We start from the raw sequence: 21,200 nt of genomic DNA on the forward strand, positions 1-21,200 counted from the left end.
ACTTGAAGAACCACAAGCAGTTTGTGTCTGTAGATAATTACACATCACAGTGGATTAAAACACATGTGGTGTTCCCCAGGGTTCCATTCTGGGGCCTCTGCTGTTCAACAGCTTCATGCTTCCACCTGCTCAGATTATGGCAAGAAACAAGTGTGTAATCATATTTATGCAGACGATACACACATTTACTTTGATCCCTACTGTCACCTGAAGAAAATATCAAGGAATAGAGGACTCATGTCCCAACAGACAACAAACTCCCAAATATCTGCATGTCGGCTAAGACTCTCAGTGACTTCAAGTAAAGAACGAAGACGTCTCTGTGTTCTCCAGCATTTAATTGAACCAGACTCAGGGGTGTTGATCTATTTCCTGCCTTTCTTTTTTTTTTTTTTTAGCTTATTGTTTTAATGAATAAATCTTCAGAACATTGTTCTTTACTCATGATGCTTTTGATGCTTTAATGTGAAGCCTTTTTCAATTGTCTTGTTGTTGAAATATGCTTTATACAAATAAACATGCCCTCATCTATACTTAAAGTATTTAACATAATATACCATGATAACGCTCTCCTAGTTTAATATATTTCCAATTTAGTTAATACTTTGTAATTAAATTAAGACTATTGTGACTTTTTGGACAAACCTCATTTGTGATACATATACTGTTAATGGGATTGAAACATTCAAAAAATTGTCTTACTGAAAAAGTATTTCATTACAAACAATGATGTAATGAAAGGTTTATAAAATCAGAAATGAAATATAACAATACTTTGATCGTGTCACATTCAGTTAATTTCATTCTTATCGAAGAATGTATTCTAAAATATTTAAAGAAAATCAATAATCTATATTAATATTTTTGTAAATTCCAAATTTATTAAATCTCAAGAGTCAGTTGAGTTAACTGTATCTAAATTTATTTGAACTAGAGAGCAACATCTGTTTAGTACAATAACATATTTGATGACAATGAATTTGATGAAAAGTTATTTATTGTGTTAAAATAGTAAAAATCAACAGAACTTTAAGAATGAAACATGAACTTAGACAGAGAGTGATTAAAAGCAAGAAATAAACGACAAGAGCTACATTCAAACTGAACCAGTATCAGTATGAACCAGTACCAGACTGAACCAGTATCAGACTGAACCAGTATCAGTATGAACCACTACCAGAGCCCCAGTGGCTCAGCTCACTGGGAACACTGGTCTCTCCTCAGCGTCTCTGAGACCGCACCCTGGGAACCCTGGGTGGCCTCACAGGTCACAGAGCCCACCTTGGCCCACTGGTCTGCAGGGAGCCTCAGGGTGCTGCTCCAGCTGTAGAGGGCGCCCCCCCCCAGCACCCCGGGGCTCCTGCTCTCCTCCCAGCTGCTGCTGCTGCCGTCCACCTTCCAGGCCAGACTCCAGTCGGAGGGGAAGCCCTTGTTGGCCAGGCACACCAGCGTGGCCGTCCCCCGCTGCAGCTCCTCCCTGGAGGGGGGCAGCACCGTCAGGGTGGGACGGACATCACCTAGGAGACACAACCATCAGCTGTCAATCAAACACCAGACACTGGTCTTATTTAGCCCTTTGAGGAGTCTCTGCCAGATGTTTCTTCTGCTCCAGCAGTCACTCACTCACACCATGTTTCACTTCCCTTCAAGAAGCCTCTCATGCACATCAGCACAGAGAGGATCCTCAGACAGGAGGACACCAAACCAGAGAAGAAGAGTCCAGATGTGGACAAATGGTCAAACTGTCCAGAAACGTTTGTCTAAAATAATGACTTCAAACGTAAAAAAGTAGACAAAATAAACCCGTGAGCCATCAAACTTTCTTCATGTGGATTTCAGTCAAGATTAGAAAACTTTATGAAAGTGGTTTTAAAGTTCAAGACTGAATGAAGTCGATCGTTAACTCGTCCGTAAACATTTTTTTTTGGAAGAAACAAAAAAACAAAATCCATATTTTTTTGTGCTTAAATAAAAAAACACCATTTTTAAACATCTCAAACTCAATTGAATATCTGACTTTACAACATTTCATTTAGTATTTATGTCACAGAAACTTACTTCCCAGAAGCTCAGACTGAGAAACACCAAATGAAAAGAAGTCAAACATTGTAAAAGACGTATAAAACAGGGTTAAGGTGCAGGTCCTTCTACCCTTTGAGGCACATGTTAGGACGACTTACTAAGCTGCTGTGAGCTGCTCAGCATTGAGCCTCCGTACTAAAAGCTCTCAGACTGAGACACACTGAACTAAAGCTTCAAGCCAAACATGAACTTTACCATCAACGTTTAACACACTCGTCCTCATTCTAGTTCACACTTTGACTTTCATACAAACACGGAAGGGAAGTTTGTCTCTAAATGCAAAATATCTCTCTAAAAAACATACATTAATATATTATAGTAATCTATATCCTTTTCCTGTTGAATATGAATGAAAATATGATAAATTGTAGTCAGAAATAAGGAGATTATTAAAGGTTTGACTTACTTCCAACGCTCAGTCTGGTTCCTCCACCAAACGTGTACCACAGTGACACAAAGGCATTGAACCACCGTACAAAAACCTCTCAGAGTAGAGAGACACGGCTCAGTGACAGACACACAAACACACAACACACATTCAGTGTGTACAACACCTCGAACCTTTAAACCCATCAACACAAAATAAAATACTAAATGCAAAAAATATTATGAGTTAATTTTAAATTAAACACTATAGACTTGAGAATAAAAAAATGTTCTAATTTTTTCTCACTTTGCTTTTTTTTATCATAGTGAATTTTGGGGATTTTAGAAATTATTCCATAAGAAAAAGTTTTCCATCAAACTGCATCAAAGACTCGTTAAGGAGCACTGACACATTCCTGATCAATGCAGTGATCAGCTGATCCATCCATTGATCATCAGCGTCATCACAGCATTTCCATAGAGAGCCACTTTGCATCAGCAGCACCACGCTCCAGTGCTCTGGGAGAGCTTATAGTCCTGAGAGTTGGACCCTGGAGGACAGCTGTCCTTCATCCCAGCAGAAGACACAGAGATCATCCTCATCACAAACATGACTTTGATCTGCGTCCTCGTCTGGACTCTCCTCTGCTTCACAGGTAAAGTCCAGAGGACCAAAGTCCTCTCCTCTGTGGACGTCCGTCCCTCTGAAATGAAGGAGACACCACCATGACGCTGCTTTATGTCTTTGTCTCTGTTGTCCTCAGAGTCCAGAGGCCAGGTCACAGTGACTCAGCCAGGAGCAATGAGCTCTGCTGCTGGAGGCTCCGTCTCCATCTCATGTAGAACCAGTCAGAATGTTTATGGCAATGATCGTTTAGCCTGGTACCAACAGAAAGACGAAGGAGCTCCTAAACCGCTGATTTATCGTGCTACCAGTCGAGCATCAGGGATTCAAAGTCGTTTTACAGGCAGTGGATCAGGCTCTTCCTTCAGTCTGAGCATCACTGGACTCACGGCTGAAGATGCAGCAGTTTACTACTGTCAGAGTTTTCATGTAATCAACAGTCAGTATGTGTTCACACAGTGAAAAAGAGTCGTACAAAAACCTCCCTCAGTCAGAAGGAACAGAAAGTGAACTGACTGAAGAGACTGATGCACTTCACTGGAGACACACACACACACACACACACACACAATGTACAGGTTTATAAATAACTTGTAGTGTTTCACTATTATTACATAACCAATAATACACATTCATCTCCAAGAGTTTAATGACAAAAATGGATCTTTATGGACTCTAAATAATTCTTTCCACCATATGTTCACATCCCTTTTAAAGCCTTTTGTTCTTATCTGATCCACCAAAGGATGATGAAAAGGAAACCATAAAACAAGACTATTAACTTCCTGTAGATGAATGTTCATGAAGGGCAAACAAAACACATTTTCTCTCTAATGTCTATAAGCAACTTAACAATTACGTTGACATTAATAATTCCAGGTCACGAAGAACACAGTTTCATGAGTATTCAACCAATATGCCAAAGAACAAGGGACAGAGTTATGAATGAAGACGATAGTGAGATTTATTTACCACATTAAACAGAATCATCATGAAAGTTCAATGAGGAAAACAGACTTTTATCGTCCAGTTCAATGAATAATCTCATTTCATCTCGTCTCTCAGATTATTCAAGGTGCAGATTAGAGACAATCTGGAGTAATAAGTATGAACAGGTTGCATTAGTACATCTGTCTTTGGGTTGGTACAGAACGAGATGTTAGCCTCGTGCTATGTGTTGTGAGCTGTGAAAGGACTCGTCATCGTTCATGTGTCTCTGCAGGCGGTGGCTGTTCTTGTTTCTGTCTCATACTCAGACCACGACTGAAAGAACCTGTGTGAGTGAAACACAGATGTTTCTCATTCTGCTTCATTACTGGAATGTCTACTTATTGGAAGAGATGTTCTCTGTTACTGTGTTTGATCAATGAAACAACCACCAACACACAAAAGACTGAATGCACAGAGAGGTTTAGGCACGAGGTGATTACCTGAAGGCAGCGTTCAATAGGTACGTAGACTGGAAAGAACATGTAGGGAGGGAAGAGAGTTATGAATGATACTCTAAAAGAGACCGAACCAACCGGCACAGAGTGAATTCAATTCAATTCATTTTATTTTGTAGAGCCCAAAATCGCAAATTACAAATTTGCCTAGGAGGGACTTTACAGTTTGTACACATGCAACATCCTCCGTCCCGAAACCCTCAAATCGGCACAGGAAAAACTCCCCAAAATATGAAAAAACCCCAAAATATGAAGAGGACATGATGGAACACACAATGAAAGGAGGGACACAACCACCAAGAAGCTCATAGCCACAAAGTGTGAAAACACAAAAGCTGAGTTTGTGAAATAAAACAAGAAATATTATTACTGTGTTTGTGTAAACTTTAATAAAAGCTCAAAATGTTCTTTGGAGAGCTGAAGAAGAGCGTTCGTTTCATGGTCATGTTAACGTGTTTCCTCAGAAGTTACATCAGACATGATTTGAATAGTGAAACCTGGTCATGTGACGAGGACTCACTGGCTCCGTGTGTTTGCATACGTTTGCTTCCTCTCTGCTCCCTCGCCTTAAGAGAGATGATCAGTGGAGGTCCAGGCCTCACAGACACTGGCACGCCTGCAGCACAATGATGATGTCACTGAGTCTACTGCTGACCGGCCTGGGGCTCCTTGTTCAGGGTGAGACTCTCTTCTGGAGGCTTTGCTTCTCCACGGTGATGTTCTGCTGTGATGGAGAACCAGTGGAACAAGCAGCGTGGACCTTCACCATCTGTTCCCGTGTTGAAGAAATGAGACTCTTCTTTTTGGGTGGGGATCATCTTCCTCCAAACTGGATTTGTGTCAATAACCCTTCTGCTCTTCTTCATGTTCTCCAGGTTCATCAGGAGACATCCTGCTGACTCAGTCTCCTGGAGCTCAGTCTATTGTTCCAGGACAGACTGTCTCCATCAGGTGTAAAGCCAGTTCTAGTGTTAGTAACTACCTTCACTGGTACCAGCAGAAATCAGGAGAATCTCCCAAACTTCTGATTTATTCCACCTCAAATCGTCAGTCTGGGATCTCAGATCGTTTCAGTGGAAGTGGATCTGGAAGTGACTTCACTCTGACCATCAGAGGAGTTCTGGCTGAAGATGCAGGAGATTATTATTGTCAGCAGAGTAACAGCTTCCCGTTCACACAGTGAAACAACGTCGTACAAAAACCTCCTCAGCTGGAGAGGAACTGATCCACTCAACAGCTGCACAGGAACACAGACACTTTACGTTTGAGTGACACTTAACCTTCCTCTTGTGATGCAGTCGGCACCGACCCGTTTTTGGCATCAAGGCTTCTTGACTTTGTAAGGATCCTCTGTTTTAACAAAATGAAGGGATAACATTATTTTCACTCCATTATAAAATGCTCTGGTTGAAATAATGACCTTTTGTTGTTAAGGTCGGCTTTGACCCAGTTATAATGATTAGAGAACAAACTGAATCATGTGTGCAATGTCAGCCAACACACTAAGGCCACACCAAAAAAATTTAAATTTGTATTTTCATGCATAAGGAAGCCTAACAAGGTAACCATGACACAGGAAATAAATTGGATGATAGATATTCGTTATTAGTGTATTTTACAGCTGTTTTAAGACATGGTTAACAACCGACCTGTTAAAATAAGAGATGGTAACAGAAAGAAAACACAAGAGAATGATTCATTGTTCTTAATAATTAATGTCAGGAAATACTATTTAAACTAGAATAAGTAATAACAGCTATCTAGTTAAATAAGGGAAAAGATAAGTTAATACAATTTACATGTTCACTAGGTATTGATCCCAGAAATACAATATTTACCTCTATGTCTGTTTAAGGATCATTTACTAGTCTTTACGCTTTAATTAGAGATTTGATAGATATAAAATTCAAGTGATTCATTTTCCAACACACTTGATTGGATTGTTTGTGTTTAGTGATTTTGTAAACCTAGTAAAACACTAAAATTATGTTTCATTTGGATCTGACTGCTTTTGGCGGTAAATTGCTTTGCAACACGCGCAAACCTTTTTGCACCATGAACTGAAACGATTCCGTCGACACAAGACACAAACACAAACGCAGAAGCATGTTCCAGCCTTTAGAGTCTGGGTGAGACTCTCTGGCTCAACACGACACTGGTTTGAATCCTACTTGAAGAACCACAAGCAGTTTGTGTCTATAGATAATTACACATCACAGTGATTAAAACACATGTGGTGTTCCCCAGGGTTCCATCCTGGGGCCTCTCCTGTTCAGTGTAATCATATTTATGCAGACGACACACACATCTACTTTGATCCCTACTGTCACCTGAATAATACATCAAGGAATAGAGGACTCATTGTCACAAGGGGCGTGTGTAGGCAGAGGCAGGGCTCAGATGCAGAGTTCAAGGTGAAAAGGACATTGTTAATGAAACCAAAATCCAAGAAATCAAAACCGTCAAAGGAAAAAACACAACCCTCCGACATTCAGACACCAACAACATTTAGAACATGCAATGACGGGACAAGAGACGGGGAAGAATGGACAAGGCAAGAAGTGAAGTTACCCCAGAGACATGAAACTACAAAATAAAACAGGACATAAACCCAAACCGTGACATTCATGTCCCAGTAGATAATATTGATAAATTTCCTGCATTTCTGCATTTTTTTCTGTATTCTACACTCTGCAATTTTAGCTTGTTGTTTTAATGAACAAATCTTCAAAACAATGTTCTTTACTCATCATGCTTTCAATGCTTTAATGTGAGCCTTTTAAATTGCCTTGTTGAAATGTGCTTTAAACAAATAAACTTGCCTTTAAGAATACTATTATGATATAAAATGGTGAAGATATCCGACTTCACTATTCTGATTTATTCAAAACTTCTACACCTTTTAATTTTTACAGATAATGATGTCATCTGGAAATCTGATGTAAAGTGTTACAATACTTTGATACATCTGGGTCACCTTCATTTAAATTCATTCTTTTAAAAGAATTTATTCCAAAATATTCTAAAAAAATAAAAATAAAAATATTCTTTTTCTAATAATTCTTTAGACATTTCCAATTATTATTAAATCTCAAGAATCAGTTTTTTTGATTTATTGGAACTAGAGAGAGACAGAGAGAGAGATAAAGATTTGTTTACTTGCAAAAACACACTTGTTGACAATGAATTTGATGAAAAGGTATTTATTGTGTTGAAATAATGAAAATCAAAAAAACTTAATGAATGAAACAGAAACTTTAACAGTGAGTGAAATGAACAAAAATTAAAAAGAGTTACAGTCAAACTGAACAAGTATCAAATCTGAACCCGTACCACACTGAACAAGTATCAGACTGAACCAGTACCAGTATTAACCAGTACCACAGCCCCAGTGGCTCAGCTCACTGGGAACACTGGTCTCTCCTCAGCGTCTCTGAGAGCTTAGGCTGGGAGCCCTGGGTGGCCTCACAGGTCACAGAGCCCACCTTGGCCCACTGGTCTGCAGGGAGCCTCAGGGTGCTGCTCCAGCTGTAGAGGGCGCCCCCCCCCCAGCACCCCGGGGCTCCTGCTCTCCTCCCAGCTGCTGCTGCTGCCGTCCACCTTCCAGGCCAGACTCCAGTCGGAGGGGAAGCCCTTGTTGGCCAGGCACACCAGCGTGGCCGTCCCCCGCTGCAGCTCCTCCCAGGAGGGGGGCAGCACCGTCAGGGTGGGACGGACATCACCTAGGAGACACAACCATCAGCTGTCAATCAAACACCAGACACGGGGCTGATTCAGTCCTCTGAGGAGTCTCTGCCAGATGTTTCTTCTGCTCCAGCAGTCACTCACTCACACCATGTTTCACTTCCCTTCAAGAAGCCTCTCATGCACATCAGCACAGAGAGGGTCCTCAGACAGGAGGACACCAAACCAGAGAAGAAGCGCCCAGATGTGGACAAATGGTCAAACTGTCCACAAACGTTGGCTAAAATAAGGACTTTAAACGTGAATAAGTAGAGAAAATAAACCGAGAGCCATCAAACATTCTTCATGTGGATTTCAGTCAAGATTAGAAAACTCTATGAAAGTGGTTTTAAAGTTCAAGACCGAATGAAGTCGATCGTTAACTCGTCCATAAACATTTTCATTAGGAAGAAACAAAAAGCAAAATCCATATATTTTTTGTGCTTAAATAAAGAAACAGAGTTTTGTAAACATCTCAAACTCAATTGAAAATCTGACATTACAACATTTCATTTAGTATTTATGTCACAGAAACTTACTTCCCAGAAGCTCAGACTGAGAAACACCAAATGAACAGAAGTAAAACATTGTAAAAGACGTATAAAACAGGGTTGAGGTGCAGGTCCTTCTACCCTTTGAGTCACATGTTAGGACGACTTACTAAGCTGCTGTGAGCTGCTCAGCATTGAGCCTCCGTACTAAAAGCTCTCAGACTGAGACACACTGAACTAAAGCTTCAAGCCAAACATGAACTTTACCATCAACGTTTAACACACTCGTCCTCATTCTAGTTCACACTTTGACTTTCATACAAACACGGAAGGGAAGTTTGTCTCTAAATGCAAAAAATCTCTCTGAAAAACATACATTATTATATTAAAGTAATATATATCCTTTTCCTGTTGAATATAAATGAAAATATGATACATTGTAGTCAGAAATAAGGAGATTATTAAAGGTTTGACTTACTTCCAACGCTCAGTCTGGTTCCTCCACCAAACGTGTACCACAGTGACACAAAGGCATTGAACCACCGTACAAAAACCTCTCAGAGTAGAGAGACACGGCTCAGTGACAGACACACAAACACACAACACACATTCAGTGTGTACAACACCTCGAGCTTTTAAACCCATCACCGCAAAATAAAATACTAAATGCAAAAAATATTGTGAGTTATTTTTAAATTAAACACTATAGAATTGAGAATAGAAAAATGTTCTAATTTTTTCTCACTTTGCTTTTTTTATCATAGTGAATTTTGGGGATTTTAGAAATTTTTCCATAAGAAAAAGTTTTCCATCAAACTGCATCAAAGACTCGTTAAGGAGCACTGACACATTCCTGATCAATGCAGTGATCAGCTGATCGATCCATTGATCATCAGCGTCATCACAGCATTTCCATAGAGAGCCACTTTGCATCAGCAGCACCACGCTCCAGTGCTCTGGGAGAGCTTATAGTCCTGAGAGTTGGACCCTGGAGGACAGCTGTCCTTCATCCCAGCAGAAGACACAGAGATCCTCCTCATCACAAACATGACTTTGATCTGCGTCCTCGTCTGGACTCTCCTCTGCTTCACAGGTAAAGTCCAGAGGACCAAAGTCCTCTCCTCTGTGGACGTCCGTCACTCTGAAATGAAGGAGACACCACCATGACGCTGCTCTATGTCTTTGTCTCTGTGTCCTCAGAGTCCAGAGGCCAGGTCACAGTGACTCAGCCTGGAGCAGTGAGCTCTGCTGCTGAAGGCTCCGTCTCCATCTCATGTAGAACCAGTCAGAATGTTTATGGCAATAATTATTTAGCCTGGTACCAACAGAAAGACGGAGGAGCTCCTAAACTGCTGATTTATCGTGCTACCAGTCGAGAATCAGGGATTCAAAGTCGTTTTACAGGCAGTGGATCAGGCTCTTCCTTCAGTCTGAGCATCACTGGACTCACGGCTGAAGATGCAGCAGTTTACTACTGTCAGAGTTTTCACGAAATCAACAGTCAGTGGGTGTTCACACAGTGAAAAAGAGTCGTACAAAAACCTCCCTCAGTCAGAAGGAACAGAAAGTGAACTGACTGAAGAGACTGACGCACTTCACTGGAGACACACACACACACACACACACACAATGTACAGGTTCATCAAGAGATTTTAGTGTTTCACTATTATTACCTTAATCAATCATGCACATTCATATCAAAGAGTTGGATCAAAAAAATGGATCTTTATGGAATTCAAATGTTTCTTTCCACCATATGTTCACATCCCTTTTAAAGCCTTTTGTTCTAATCTGATCCACCAAAGAATGATGAAAAGCAAACCCTAAAACACGACTATTTCCTTCCTGTAGCTGCCTTTTCATGAAGGGCAAACAAAAACACATTTTCTCTCTAATATCCATAAACAACTCAACAAAAAACTCCACAGCTGGAAAGGATCTGAAGTATTAATAAATGTCAAATGGTTCATTTTATCCAAAAAGCCTTGATTGGATTGTTTCTGGTTTATGATCTTGTAAACCTAGTAAAACACTAAAGTTATGTTTCATTTGGATCTCACTGCTTTTAGCGGTGAATTCCTTTGTAACACAAGCAAGTCTTTTTGTACCATGAACTGAAACCAGTCCGTCGACACAAGACTTAAACGCAGAAGCATGTTCCAGGGTGGAGAGTCTGGGTCAGACTCTCTGGTTCAACACGACACTGGTTTGAATCCTATTTGAAGAACCACAAGCAGTTTGTGTCTGTAGATAATTACACATCACAGTGGATTAAAACACATGTGGTGTTCCCCAGGGTTCCATCCTGGGGCCTCTCCTGTTCAACAGCTACATGCTTCCACCTGTTCAGATTATGGCAAGAAACAAGTGTGTAATCATGTTTATGCAGATGACACACACATTTACTTTGATCCCTACTGTCACCTGAAGATAATATCAATGAATAGGGGACTCATGTCCCAACAGACAACAAACTCCCAGATATCTGCAGGTCTCCTGAGACTCTGAATGACTTCAAGTAAAGAACGAAGACGTCTCTGTTGTCTGCAGCGTTCAATTGAACCAGACTCAGGGGTGTTGATCTATTTCCTGCCTTTCTGCATTTTTTTAGCTTATTGTTTTAATGAATAAATCTTCAGAACATTGTTCTTTACTCATGATGCTTTTGATGCTTTAATGTGAATTCTTTTAAATTGTCTTGTTGTTGAAATATGCTTTATACAAATAAACATGCCCTCATCTATACTTATAGTATATAACATAATATACCATGATAACGCTCTCCTAGTTTAATATATTTCCAATTTAGTTAAAACTTTGTAATTAAATTAAGACTATTGTGACTTTTTGGACAGACCTTATATGTGATTCATATACTGTTTATGGGATTGAAACATTCAAAAAATGATCTTACTGAAAGAATCTTTAATTACAAATAATGATGTAATGAAAGGTTTATAAAATCAGAAATGAAATATAACAATACTTTGATCGTGTCACATTCAGTTAATTTCATTCCTATCAAAGAATGCATTCTAAAATATTTAAAGAAAATCAATAATCTATATTAATATTTTCGTAAATTCCAAATTTATTAAATCTCAAGAGTCAGTTGGGGTAACTGTATCTAAATTTATTTGAACTAGAGAGCAACATCTGTTTAGTACAATAACATACTTGACGACAATGAATTTAATGAAAAGTTATTTATTGTGTTAAAATAGTAAAAATCAACAGAACTTTAAGAATGAAACATGAACTTAGACAGTGAGTGATTAAAAGCAAGAAATAAACGAAAAGAGTTACAGTCAAACTGAACCGGTATCAGTATGAACCAGTACCAGTATGAACCAGTACCAGAGCCCCAGTGGGTCAGCTCACTGGGAACACTGGTCTCTCCTCAGCGTCTCTGAGAGCTTAGGCTGGGAGCCCTGGGTGGCCTCACAGGTCACAGAGCCCACCTTGGCCCACTGGTCTGCAGGGAGCCTCAGGGTGCTGCTCCAGCTGTAGAGGGCGCCCCCCCCCAGCACCCCGGGGCTCCTGCTCTCCTCCCAGCTGCTGCTGCTGCCGTCCACCTTCCAGGCCAGACTCCAGTCGGAGGGGAAGCCCTTGTTGGCCAGGCACACCAGCGTGGCCGTCCCCCGCTGCAGCTCCTCCCTGGAGGGGGGCAGCACCGTCAGGGTGGGACGGACATCACCTAGGAGACACAACCATCAGCTGTCAATCAAACACCAGACACGGGGCTGATTCAGTCCTCTGAGGAGTCTCTGCCAGATGTTTCTTCTGCTCCAGCAGTCACTCACTCACACCATGTTTCACTTCCCTTCAAGAAGCCTCTCATGCACATCAGCACAGAGAGGATCCTCAGACAGGAGGACACCAAACCAGAGAAGCGCCCAGATGTGGACAAATGGTCAAACTGTCCAGAAACGTTTGTCTAAAATAAGGACTTCAAACGTGAATAAGTAGAGAAAATAAACCCGAGAGCCCTCAAACTCTCTTCATGTGGATTTCAGTCAAGATTAGAAAACTCTATGAAAGTGGTTTTAAAGTTCAAGACCGAATGAAGTCGATCGTTAACTCGTCCGTAGACATTTTCATTAGGAAGAAACAAAAAGCAAAATCCATCGATATTTTGTGCTTAAATAAAAAAACAGATTATTTTTTAAACGCTTCCAACTCAATAGAAAATATGACTTTCCAACAATGCATTTAGTTTTTATGTCACAGAAACTTACTTCCCAGAAGCTCAGACTGAGAAACACCAAATGAACAGAAGTAAAACATTGTAAAAGACGTATAAAACAGGGTTGAGGTGTTGGTCCTTCTACCCTTTGAGTCACATGTTAGGACGACTTACTAAGCTGCAGTGAGCTGCTCAGCATTGAGCCTCCGTACTAAAAGCTCTCAGACTGAGACTCACTGAACTAAAGCTTCAAGCCAAACATGAACTTTACCATCAACGTTTAACACACTCGTCCTTCTCTAGTTCACACTTTGACTTTCATACAAACACGGAAGGGAAGTTTGTCTCTAAATGCAAAATATCTCTCTGAAAAACATACATTAATATATTATAGTGATCTATATCCTTTTCCTGATGAATATAAATGAAAATATGATACATTATAGTCAGAAATAAGGAGATTATTAAAGGTTTGACTTACTTCCAACGCTCAGTCTGGTTCCTCCACCAAACGTGTACCACAGTGACACAAAGGCATTGAACCACCGTACAAAAACCTCTCAGAGTAGAGAGACACGGCTCAGTGACAGACACACAAACACACAACACACATTCAGTGTGTACAACACCTCGAGCCTTTAAACCCATCAACACAAAATACATGTGTATTAAACCAGTTATTAGTTCAATGTTAGACATCTGTGACCAATATTCATTTAACATTTAAATATTTATTTTTGTCTTTCAGTGAAACAAATGAATGATTAAGACATTCCTAAAAAAAACATCTCTATGATGAATCTTTCCAAATGCAAAAGGTATTGTCATTTATTCTTTATTGAAAACCATAAGAACAATTTTTCACATTTTTTCTCACTTTGCTTTTTTTTTATCATAGTGAATTTTTGGGATTTCAGAAATTATTCCAGAAGAAAACGTTTTCCATTAATCTGCATCAAAGACTCGTTAAGGAGCACTGACACATTCCTGATCAATGCAGTGATCAGCTGATCCATCCATTGATCATCAGCGTCATCACAGCATTTCCATAGAGAGCCACTTTGCATCAGCAGCACCACGCTCCAGTGCTCTGGGAGAGCTTATAGTCCTGAGAGTTGGACCCTGGAGGACAGCTGTCCTTCATCCCAGCAGAAGACACAGAGATCCTCCTCATCACAAACATGACTTTGATCTGCGTCCTCGTCTGGACTCTCCTCTGCTTCACAGGTAAAGTCCAGAGGACCAAAGTCCTCTCCTCTGTGGACGTCTGTCCCTCTGAAATGAAGGAGACACCACCATGACGCTGCTTTATGTCTTTGTCTCCGTGTCCTCAGAGTCCAGAGGCCAGGTCACAGTGACTCAGCCTGGAGCAGTGAGCTCTGCTGCTGAAGGCTCCGTCTCCATCTCATGTAGAACCAGTCAGAATGTTTTTAACAATAATTATTTAGCCTGGTACCAACAGAAAGACGGAGGAGCTCCTAAACTGCTGATTTATCGTGCTACCAATCGAGCATCAGGGATTCAAAGTTGTTTTACAGGCAGTGGATCAGGCTCTTCCTTCAGTCTGAGCATCACTGGACTCACGGCTGAAGATGCAGCAGTTTACTACTGTCAGAGTTTTCATTTAATCAACAGTCAGTGGGTGTTCACACAGTGAAAAAGAGTCGTACAAAAACCTCCCTCAGTCAGAAGGAACAGAAAGTGAACTGACTGAAGAGATTGATGCACTTCACTGGAGACACACACACACACACACACACACACACACACTGTACAGGTTGATCAAGAGCTTTTTGTGTTTCAACAATGATTTGATCTTTCGACTTTCCACCATGTATTCATATCCTTTCACATTCATGTGTTCCTGCTCCTCCAGCAGTCTGGATCAGGTCTCATCCTCAGCATCCATACTATTTGTATAATCGTTTTGGTATCTTTTAGAATAAGTATCAGCGCTTACTTTCCCAGCACAAAACTTTTGAGCGCTTCAATACTTAATCTGATATATTTATAATTTTGTATCTTTCTCCGTCATCAGACACTTAAATGTATTTTGTATAAATTCTAATGAATTAAACATTTATTTTCTAGAAAATATTTTTAACTTGCATGACATGCAGATTAAACCTTTTGGGATAATTTATAAAAAGGTTTAATAGTATCAACTCATCTCTGGAGTCGGTACACAGATGTACAAGTGAGAAAGGGAACAGAAACTATGAAATAAATTCATGGTCTCTCTACGTCTCTCACCACGTGACTCCCATCGCAGCACGCTGCAGATTCAAAGGCTGAAACGTGACTTCATGGCGACATCTTCTGGAGACACAGCAACATTGCTTCATGTTCAGGTTTTAGACGGAATCATCAGCATAAATCAATCATAAATGAATATCAATAAATCCATCCGTGTGGAACAAACTGACAAGAAACCGGAAACTGTGGCATGTTGCTGTAAATCCCCTCAAATGTTGGAGGACGTCCGTTTTCTTTACTACAAACAATGTTGCACAGCAATTTTTATTAGAGAATTTATAGTCCACCACAGGGCCGGATGACACCCAGCTCCGCCTTCAGAATAAAAGCCCAGCGTGTGGAAATGACCCTTTCTGTTCTTATGACCTTTGTTGAGTCAACGGGGAGAAAGAACACAAGGTACAGTATTATCAGGAATCAGGAAACGTTTATTGCCATAGTATGTTGTACATACATGGAAATTGTCTTGGCGGAAGGTGCATGAAGACAGTACAATAAAGACAACATAGTGCAAATGAGATAAAAATAGAATAAAAGTATTATAAAATATAAAATATAAGCTATGGGTTAGTACGCTAAAAACTAAAGCTATGGGTTAGTAAGTTAGAGGAGATAAGATAAAATTAGGAATAATTAGGAATATCCTCTGTAAGTTGAATACATGCACTCTCTTTTATTTAAGGTATCTGTAAATGACCTCCTAAATAATGATATGTGTTTTTTTTTTTACATTAGATAGTTATTAATCATTAATAATTAAAAAATTAATATTAATAATTATGATTTATTACATTCAATGTTTTGAGGAGGCATAAATTGTTTCCACAGTACTTTATTTCAAAAAGTAGTTTTTTATGTTTTGGAAATATGTTCTTAGGCGGACACTAATACATCCAATACATTTATTTGCTTCTTGATTTATTCCGAATTCCAGAAAATATCCATTTTTCATAGTTGGGGCTTTTATTTTGAAACAGTTGAGCCGACCACATCTGGATTGGTTCTCCACAGTTTGACTTCCCGTGTGGCTCAGAGAGTGAAACCAGCCTGAAGGTCCTGCTCCTCCTGCGAGCTTTAAAGATACACACCTGTTTGTGTTGTTGTTGTTGTTGTTGTTGTGATGTCGACCCCCGGGGGCTCCCTGGCCTGTGAGGGGATGTACTCCAAGCTGATAGACGACGAGGGCGCGCACGACGAGGTGAACCTCAGGCCAGATGTGGGACTTGGCGGTAAGTTCTTAATATTTGTGTTGTTTGTGTAACAGCAGCTTATTGTTTGCGTGGCTTTTATTTGAGTCTCTTTTGTTGACTTGAGTGCAAAGTCCCATTCGCTTTAAGGTCACACTTTCTTTGGGTCAGTGGAAGAAGCACTAAATGTTTAGTGTGCGATTCGATTATTTATTGTTAATTTAACATTGTGATCACACTTAATTAATCGTCAATTTGTCTTAAGATGATTTGATCTGTTAATTAATGGTTTAGTCAGAAGTATTTTGATTGTAGTTGTGTTAAATTTCATGTGTTATCAACTGCTGGTTCATCTCAGCGTTCACTTTTCAAAACAAGAGTTGCGTTACGAGCAAAAAAATCCCACCGTCTGTTAGCAGGCAAATTAAGGTGAAGCCTGAAAGGGTTTAAAGCAGCATCTCTCTTTGAGAGGAACGATTGAGCTCTCAACCTGCGACCTGCACATCGTGCACGTCAATCCGAACCTTCAGAAGCCTTGAGTCCAGATCTCCATCGCGTCTCTTTCTTCTGCTGAGAAATGAGATGGTGAAGTCTTGACTTTTGATGGTGTGTCCCGACCTCAGTGCAGAAAACCTGGCTTCACGAGATGAGACGTTTTCTTCTGTCTCTTCCAGCTTACCCGGCCCCCCCCGTCAGAACGGGCCCCCGGCCGGGCGGCCCCGGGCCCTACCGTCTGGCCACCATCTGCCTGGCCACGCTGTGCGCCGTGCTGCTGATCTCCATCATCGCCGTCACCAGTGAGCAAAAAACTCACCCATTTTGGAGGATATTGAATCTTACAATTCAAGAGGAAAATAGTGGCTTGTTTTTTTTGTGGTTTCTGTCACGAGACCACTTCCCTCTTTGCTCCCCCACCAAACAGATGCCAGTATATTAATTACTTTCCACAGGTAAGAAGGAACCTCAGAGAGACGCAGGAGGCACCTCAGAGATGCAGAAGAAGGACGCAAACACGTCGGCGCTGACCGCCGCCATCAGCAAGCTGCAGCAGGAGAAGGAGGAGCTCCAGGCCAAGCTGGACCTCATGGTGGCCAGCAAAGGTACACGCCTCCATGTTTGTGCATCTGTACAATCCTCTAGAACTGTGCATGACTCAATATCTCTCCCTCATCAGTCCCCGAGGTGACCAAACCCCCCACCAGGGCCTCCACAAGGGCCCCCACCAGGGCCCCCACCAGGGCCCCGCCCGTCTGCCCCCCGGACTGGAGCCTCTTCAACAACAGCTGTTACTTCATCTCCAGGACCACCAGGGATTGGCCTGAGGCCAAGTCCTTCTGCCAGAGCCAAGGAGCTCACCTGGCCATCATCCTCACGGCGGAGGAGCAGGTACGGTTCTGCTGCATCCAGAGGCCATCCATACTGTTGCCACGGAGATGGAGCGCCACTTGCATTGCTTTATGAAGTAAAATGAAGCGTTCCGGTGCTCCACGTGTTTCCTCTCAGACGTTCCTGTGGGATCTTCTCCCCAGAGGCCACTGGAACTCGTTCTGGTTTGGGATCACTGACGAGCACACAGAGGACCAGTGGAAATGGGTGGACGGCAGCGCGCTGGTTGGAGGGTAGGTTTGTTTCTTTCGCAGCTGATCTCGACTCCTACCGAGGACGATAAGTGTCTTAATGTCCACCAGGGGGCGCCTCCCCTGATTGTATAGGAAGCTATGGGAGATTTGATCAGATTTAAACACACAGGTGTAGTCCAATCTGGGAATTAACCATTTTTTTTACAGCTTTAACCTTTTCACGGTGTGTTATTCATTTTAAATATTGTTTCTATCGTGTTTCAATGTTGCCTTGAATTATACGTTAGATGATTGTCAATTCAAAGATTTTTTTGTAAGTGAAGAAAAGTTCATCACATCACATGTCACTCAGCTGACGCTTTTACCCAAAGCGACTTGCAATAAGTGAATTTCAACCGTAAGGAATCAAACTCGGAAGAACAAGGAACAAGAAAGTAAATAATGGGATTTACAGCTTGCTGTTCCATCATTTGGGTTTTTATAACCTTCAACATACAAACGTGCATGAATAATTACGTTAAATACAGCATTCCCCACATACAAAATATCTGTGAAAATCACGACACGTGATGTCACGGCACGTTTTGAATGGGTCTAAAAAGGAAGCCTGCATTACATGCAAAAGTTACAACACAGATGTTTCCACACGCGTGCACACTGAGGAGCACGGACCTCCCAGAGGAGAGGGGGAAGTGGACCTCAACAAGCTACATCCTGTGTTACTGGACGGTCATCCCTGAGGCAAGGAACATTTAGGGGGGGGGTCATTAAAAGAGGAAGTGATGTTCCTCGTCTCCAAAGACAGAATCCTCACAGCCTCTTGAGAGGTTTGGACCCGGGCGAAGGGAGAATGGATGGATGGATGAACATTTTTGGACAGCTCGAGGGTCGTCGATGCCGAAGGAGGCCGAAGACGTGCACATAAGGTCATAAGGTCTCCGCCCCTCCTGAGGACAGCCGGCGTCCTCCTGGTTCACTCACTGAATGCTGCGGGGTTTTGTTCTGCTGGTCGGACTCAGAGGAACTGGAAGGCAGCTCTGTGTCTCCTTGCCTTTGGTCTGATGTTCCACAGGACCATGTGTGTAGCTGTGAGAGGCCTCGTGCACGCTGGTAAACTCTGACCTCTGACCTCTGATGAGTCCGAGACTGAAGAAACACCAACACGCTCGCTGCTGTCTTCTGTATTTTGTTCCTTTCCGTCTTTCCGCCAACTCAACAGATTTCTAATAACCATCTGATTCATCTTCCTCATTTGAAAATAACGTTTGGTCCTTCTGCCACGTGCTTTCCTCCGCTTCCTCCTTTCCTGCTGAGGATCTTCTTCGTGGTTTCCTCATAATCTTCCTGCTCTGATGTTTGTGGCGACATTTCACATTCATTTGAGTATTTCATCTTTACCCTCCAACCTTAAACCTTTATTCAGTTTACATCCCGTTTTGTACCTGCCGAACCTCTCTGTGCAGGTTCTGGGAGGTGGGCGAGCCCAACAACCACATCGACGAGGACTGCGGCTACATCGTGAAGACGCTCGTGCTGGAGCGCGTGGCCATCCGGAGCTGGTACGACGCGCCGTGCACCATGTACCTCCCCTTCATCTGTGAGAAGGAGATGGGCCGCGGCGCCAGCACCGCCACGCCCCACTGAGGACGCCGGCAGACCGGAAGAACTCTTCATCGTTCTGAGCTGCTGCTCCTCGTTTATTCCCTTTTGTGTTCCCTTTTGAGTTTTATATACTGTATATATAAACACATCCATCATCAAATTGATTTAATATCTGTAATAGATTCATCGTGAGTGTTGTCATGGTGACACAGGTGATAATTGGAATCAGGCGCTGAGCCGTTCTTTTGATTGGGTTTTGATTTTGACATCAATCAAACGTTTTAAATGATGTGCTAAAAATGTCCTGTGCATCTCGTAAATGAATAATAATAATTTCTTTGTTGGTTAATTGGATTTTGTCACGTGGAATGGAAACGATTTCCCCCGTTGCTTCACACTGCAGCAGACCTTGTTGTTGTTGTTGTTGTTGTTGTTGTCCAGCAGGTGGCATTACTCACACTAGTCGTCCACCTGTTGACTCCACTGCACAAAGTCTGCAGGCCTCATTCAATGTGGAGAAAACACAGAGAAACTTCAGTGGATCGTTCAAATACATCTTTTATGTGCATTTTTCTATTCAAGGAGACGTATACAAGATTTCCTCCTTTCTCATATTTCTGATTTTTGGATACAAAATGTAAAATGGCTTCAACTGTCTGACTGTTTTTCTATGAAAATAAAGCAAAAATATGAACAGAAAAATGGTGTTAACCATGTGATTCACTCTCCTCCGTCTCCTGTACAAGAAGAAAACAGCTGTTCTGATCTTTGTTAAGCAAAGCAGTTCCATTCAATTAAATAATCTATTCAAACATGTTCTATGTACAAATAAATCTTAAATAAATAAATCATTTTACAAAGGATGACTTAAAGAATACACAAAGTGAAACACCATCGTTAAACACTGATTTCCGCCCGACGGCCTTCACAGGAACCCGGTTGTGTAGTAAGGTGTGTTGTGTGCGGTTTGTGTTCATTCCTCCCTCCTGAGCTTGTTAGCTCAGCTCCTCTGTGTCAGCTCATTAGGCCAGATTACAGGAAAGCATCACCATGAATATATATATACTGCATATATATATATAGAGAGAGAGAGAGAGAGAAACAGATACATACATACATAGATCGGTATATACAGTGAATTTGCATTTAGGTAAACAAATAACACAACACAACGGAGAAGTCCTCATAAGTTCTGCAATCATTTCTCCGATTCATCATAAGTGGAAAGTGGAGCTTTAAACAAATATATATTGTGTTCAGATAAGGCTGCACAATCCTCCAAAAACACATTTGCTTTAGTATGAAAAACGATTGAACAAAGTAAAGCTTATTTATAAAGAGTAAAAATGACAATTATAGAAAACTGTGCGTAGATGAGAGTTCAGAGAGCGGTGTTGATGAGATCAAAGGTCGTGCAGGGTCACAGCGACACTACTTGCATAAACAAGTATCACTTCAGAGAAGAAGAAGAAGAAGAGGGGAGCACGCGACTTAACTCTAGACGCACAAATGTGACACCTAACGTGTTGGCACCGCTGAGCCTGTTGGACCCAACGTGCAGCACCTGCACATCTCTCACAACCCGTGGCGTCAATCACTGATGGAGGCGGGGCCGGAGGCGGGGCCAAGTGACGCTCAGAGGAGGCCTTTCAGACGC

General features: G+C 41.5%; 1 protein-coding gene, 1 pseudogene and 3 gene segments (V, D, J or C); 2 read left to right on the forward strand and 3 right to left on the reverse strand.

Moving 5' to 3' along the window:
- Positions 1 to 952: 952 nt before the first annotated feature.
- LOC134107162 (Ig kappa-b4 chain C region-like) lies at positions 953 to 2,655 on the reverse strand. The segment is given in 3 exon segments: positions 953 to 1,517; positions 2,489 to 2,564; positions 2,644 to 2,655. Coding segments are annotated over 3 exon segments (408 nt in total).
- A 2,468-nt stretch (positions 2,656 to 5,123) lies between these two features.
- LOC134107127 (immunoglobulin kappa variable 6D-21-like) lies at positions 5,124 to 5,724 on the forward strand. The segment is given in 2 exon segments: positions 5,124 to 5,196; positions 5,394 to 5,724. Coding segments are annotated over 2 exon segments (360 nt in total).
- A 2,165-nt stretch (positions 5,725 to 7,889) lies between these two features.
- LOC134107163 (Ig kappa-b4 chain C region-like) lies at positions 7,890 to 9,377 on the reverse strand (annotated as a pseudogene).
- A 2,556-nt stretch (positions 9,378 to 11,933) lies between these two features.
- LOC119219543 (Ig kappa-b4 chain C region-like) lies at positions 11,934 to 14,490 on the reverse strand. The segment is given in 3 exon segments: positions 11,934 to 12,429; positions 13,400 to 13,475; positions 14,455 to 14,490. Coding segments are annotated over 3 exon segments (432 nt in total).
- A 1,711-nt stretch (positions 14,491 to 16,201) lies between these two features.
- On the forward strand, positions 16,202 to 20,581 carry LOC119219013 (CD209 antigen-like). The gene is made up of 6 exons (XM_037473864.2): positions 16,202 to 16,403; positions 17,036 to 17,158; positions 17,312 to 17,461; positions 17,536 to 17,747; positions 17,865 to 17,980; positions 19,405 to 20,581. The coding sequence occupies exons 1-6, from the start codon at positions 16,295 to 16,297 to the stop codon at positions 19,583 to 19,585; spliced, it is 891 nt and encodes a 296-aa protein (XP_037329761.2). The 5' UTR covers positions 16,202 to 16,294; the 3' UTR covers positions 19,586 to 20,581.
- Positions 20,582 to 21,200: the final 619 nt, after the last annotated feature.

Source organism: Pungitius pungitius, chromosome 17 (assembly GCF_949316345.1).
Source record: "Pungitius pungitius chromosome 17, fPunPun2.1, whole genome shotgun sequence".
Lineage (NCBI taxonomy): Eukaryota > Metazoa > Chordata > Actinopteri > Perciformes > Gasterosteidae > Pungitius > Pungitius pungitius.

Bases quoted from the DNA above. Each gene is read 5' to 3' on its own strand.
- LOC119219013 (XM_037473864.2), top strand. From the start codon at position 16,295: ATGTCGACCCCCGGGGGCTCCCTGGCCTGTGAGGGGATGTACTCCAAG. The intron at 17,159-17,311 runs GTGAGCAAAAAA...TACTTTCCACAG, and splicing joins CTCCATCATCGCCGTCACCA to GTAAGAAGGAACCTCAGAGA. The intron at 17,748-17,864 runs GTACGGTTCTGC...GTTTCCTCTCAG, and splicing joins TCCTCACGGCGGAGGAGCAG to ACGTTCCTGTGGGATCTTCT.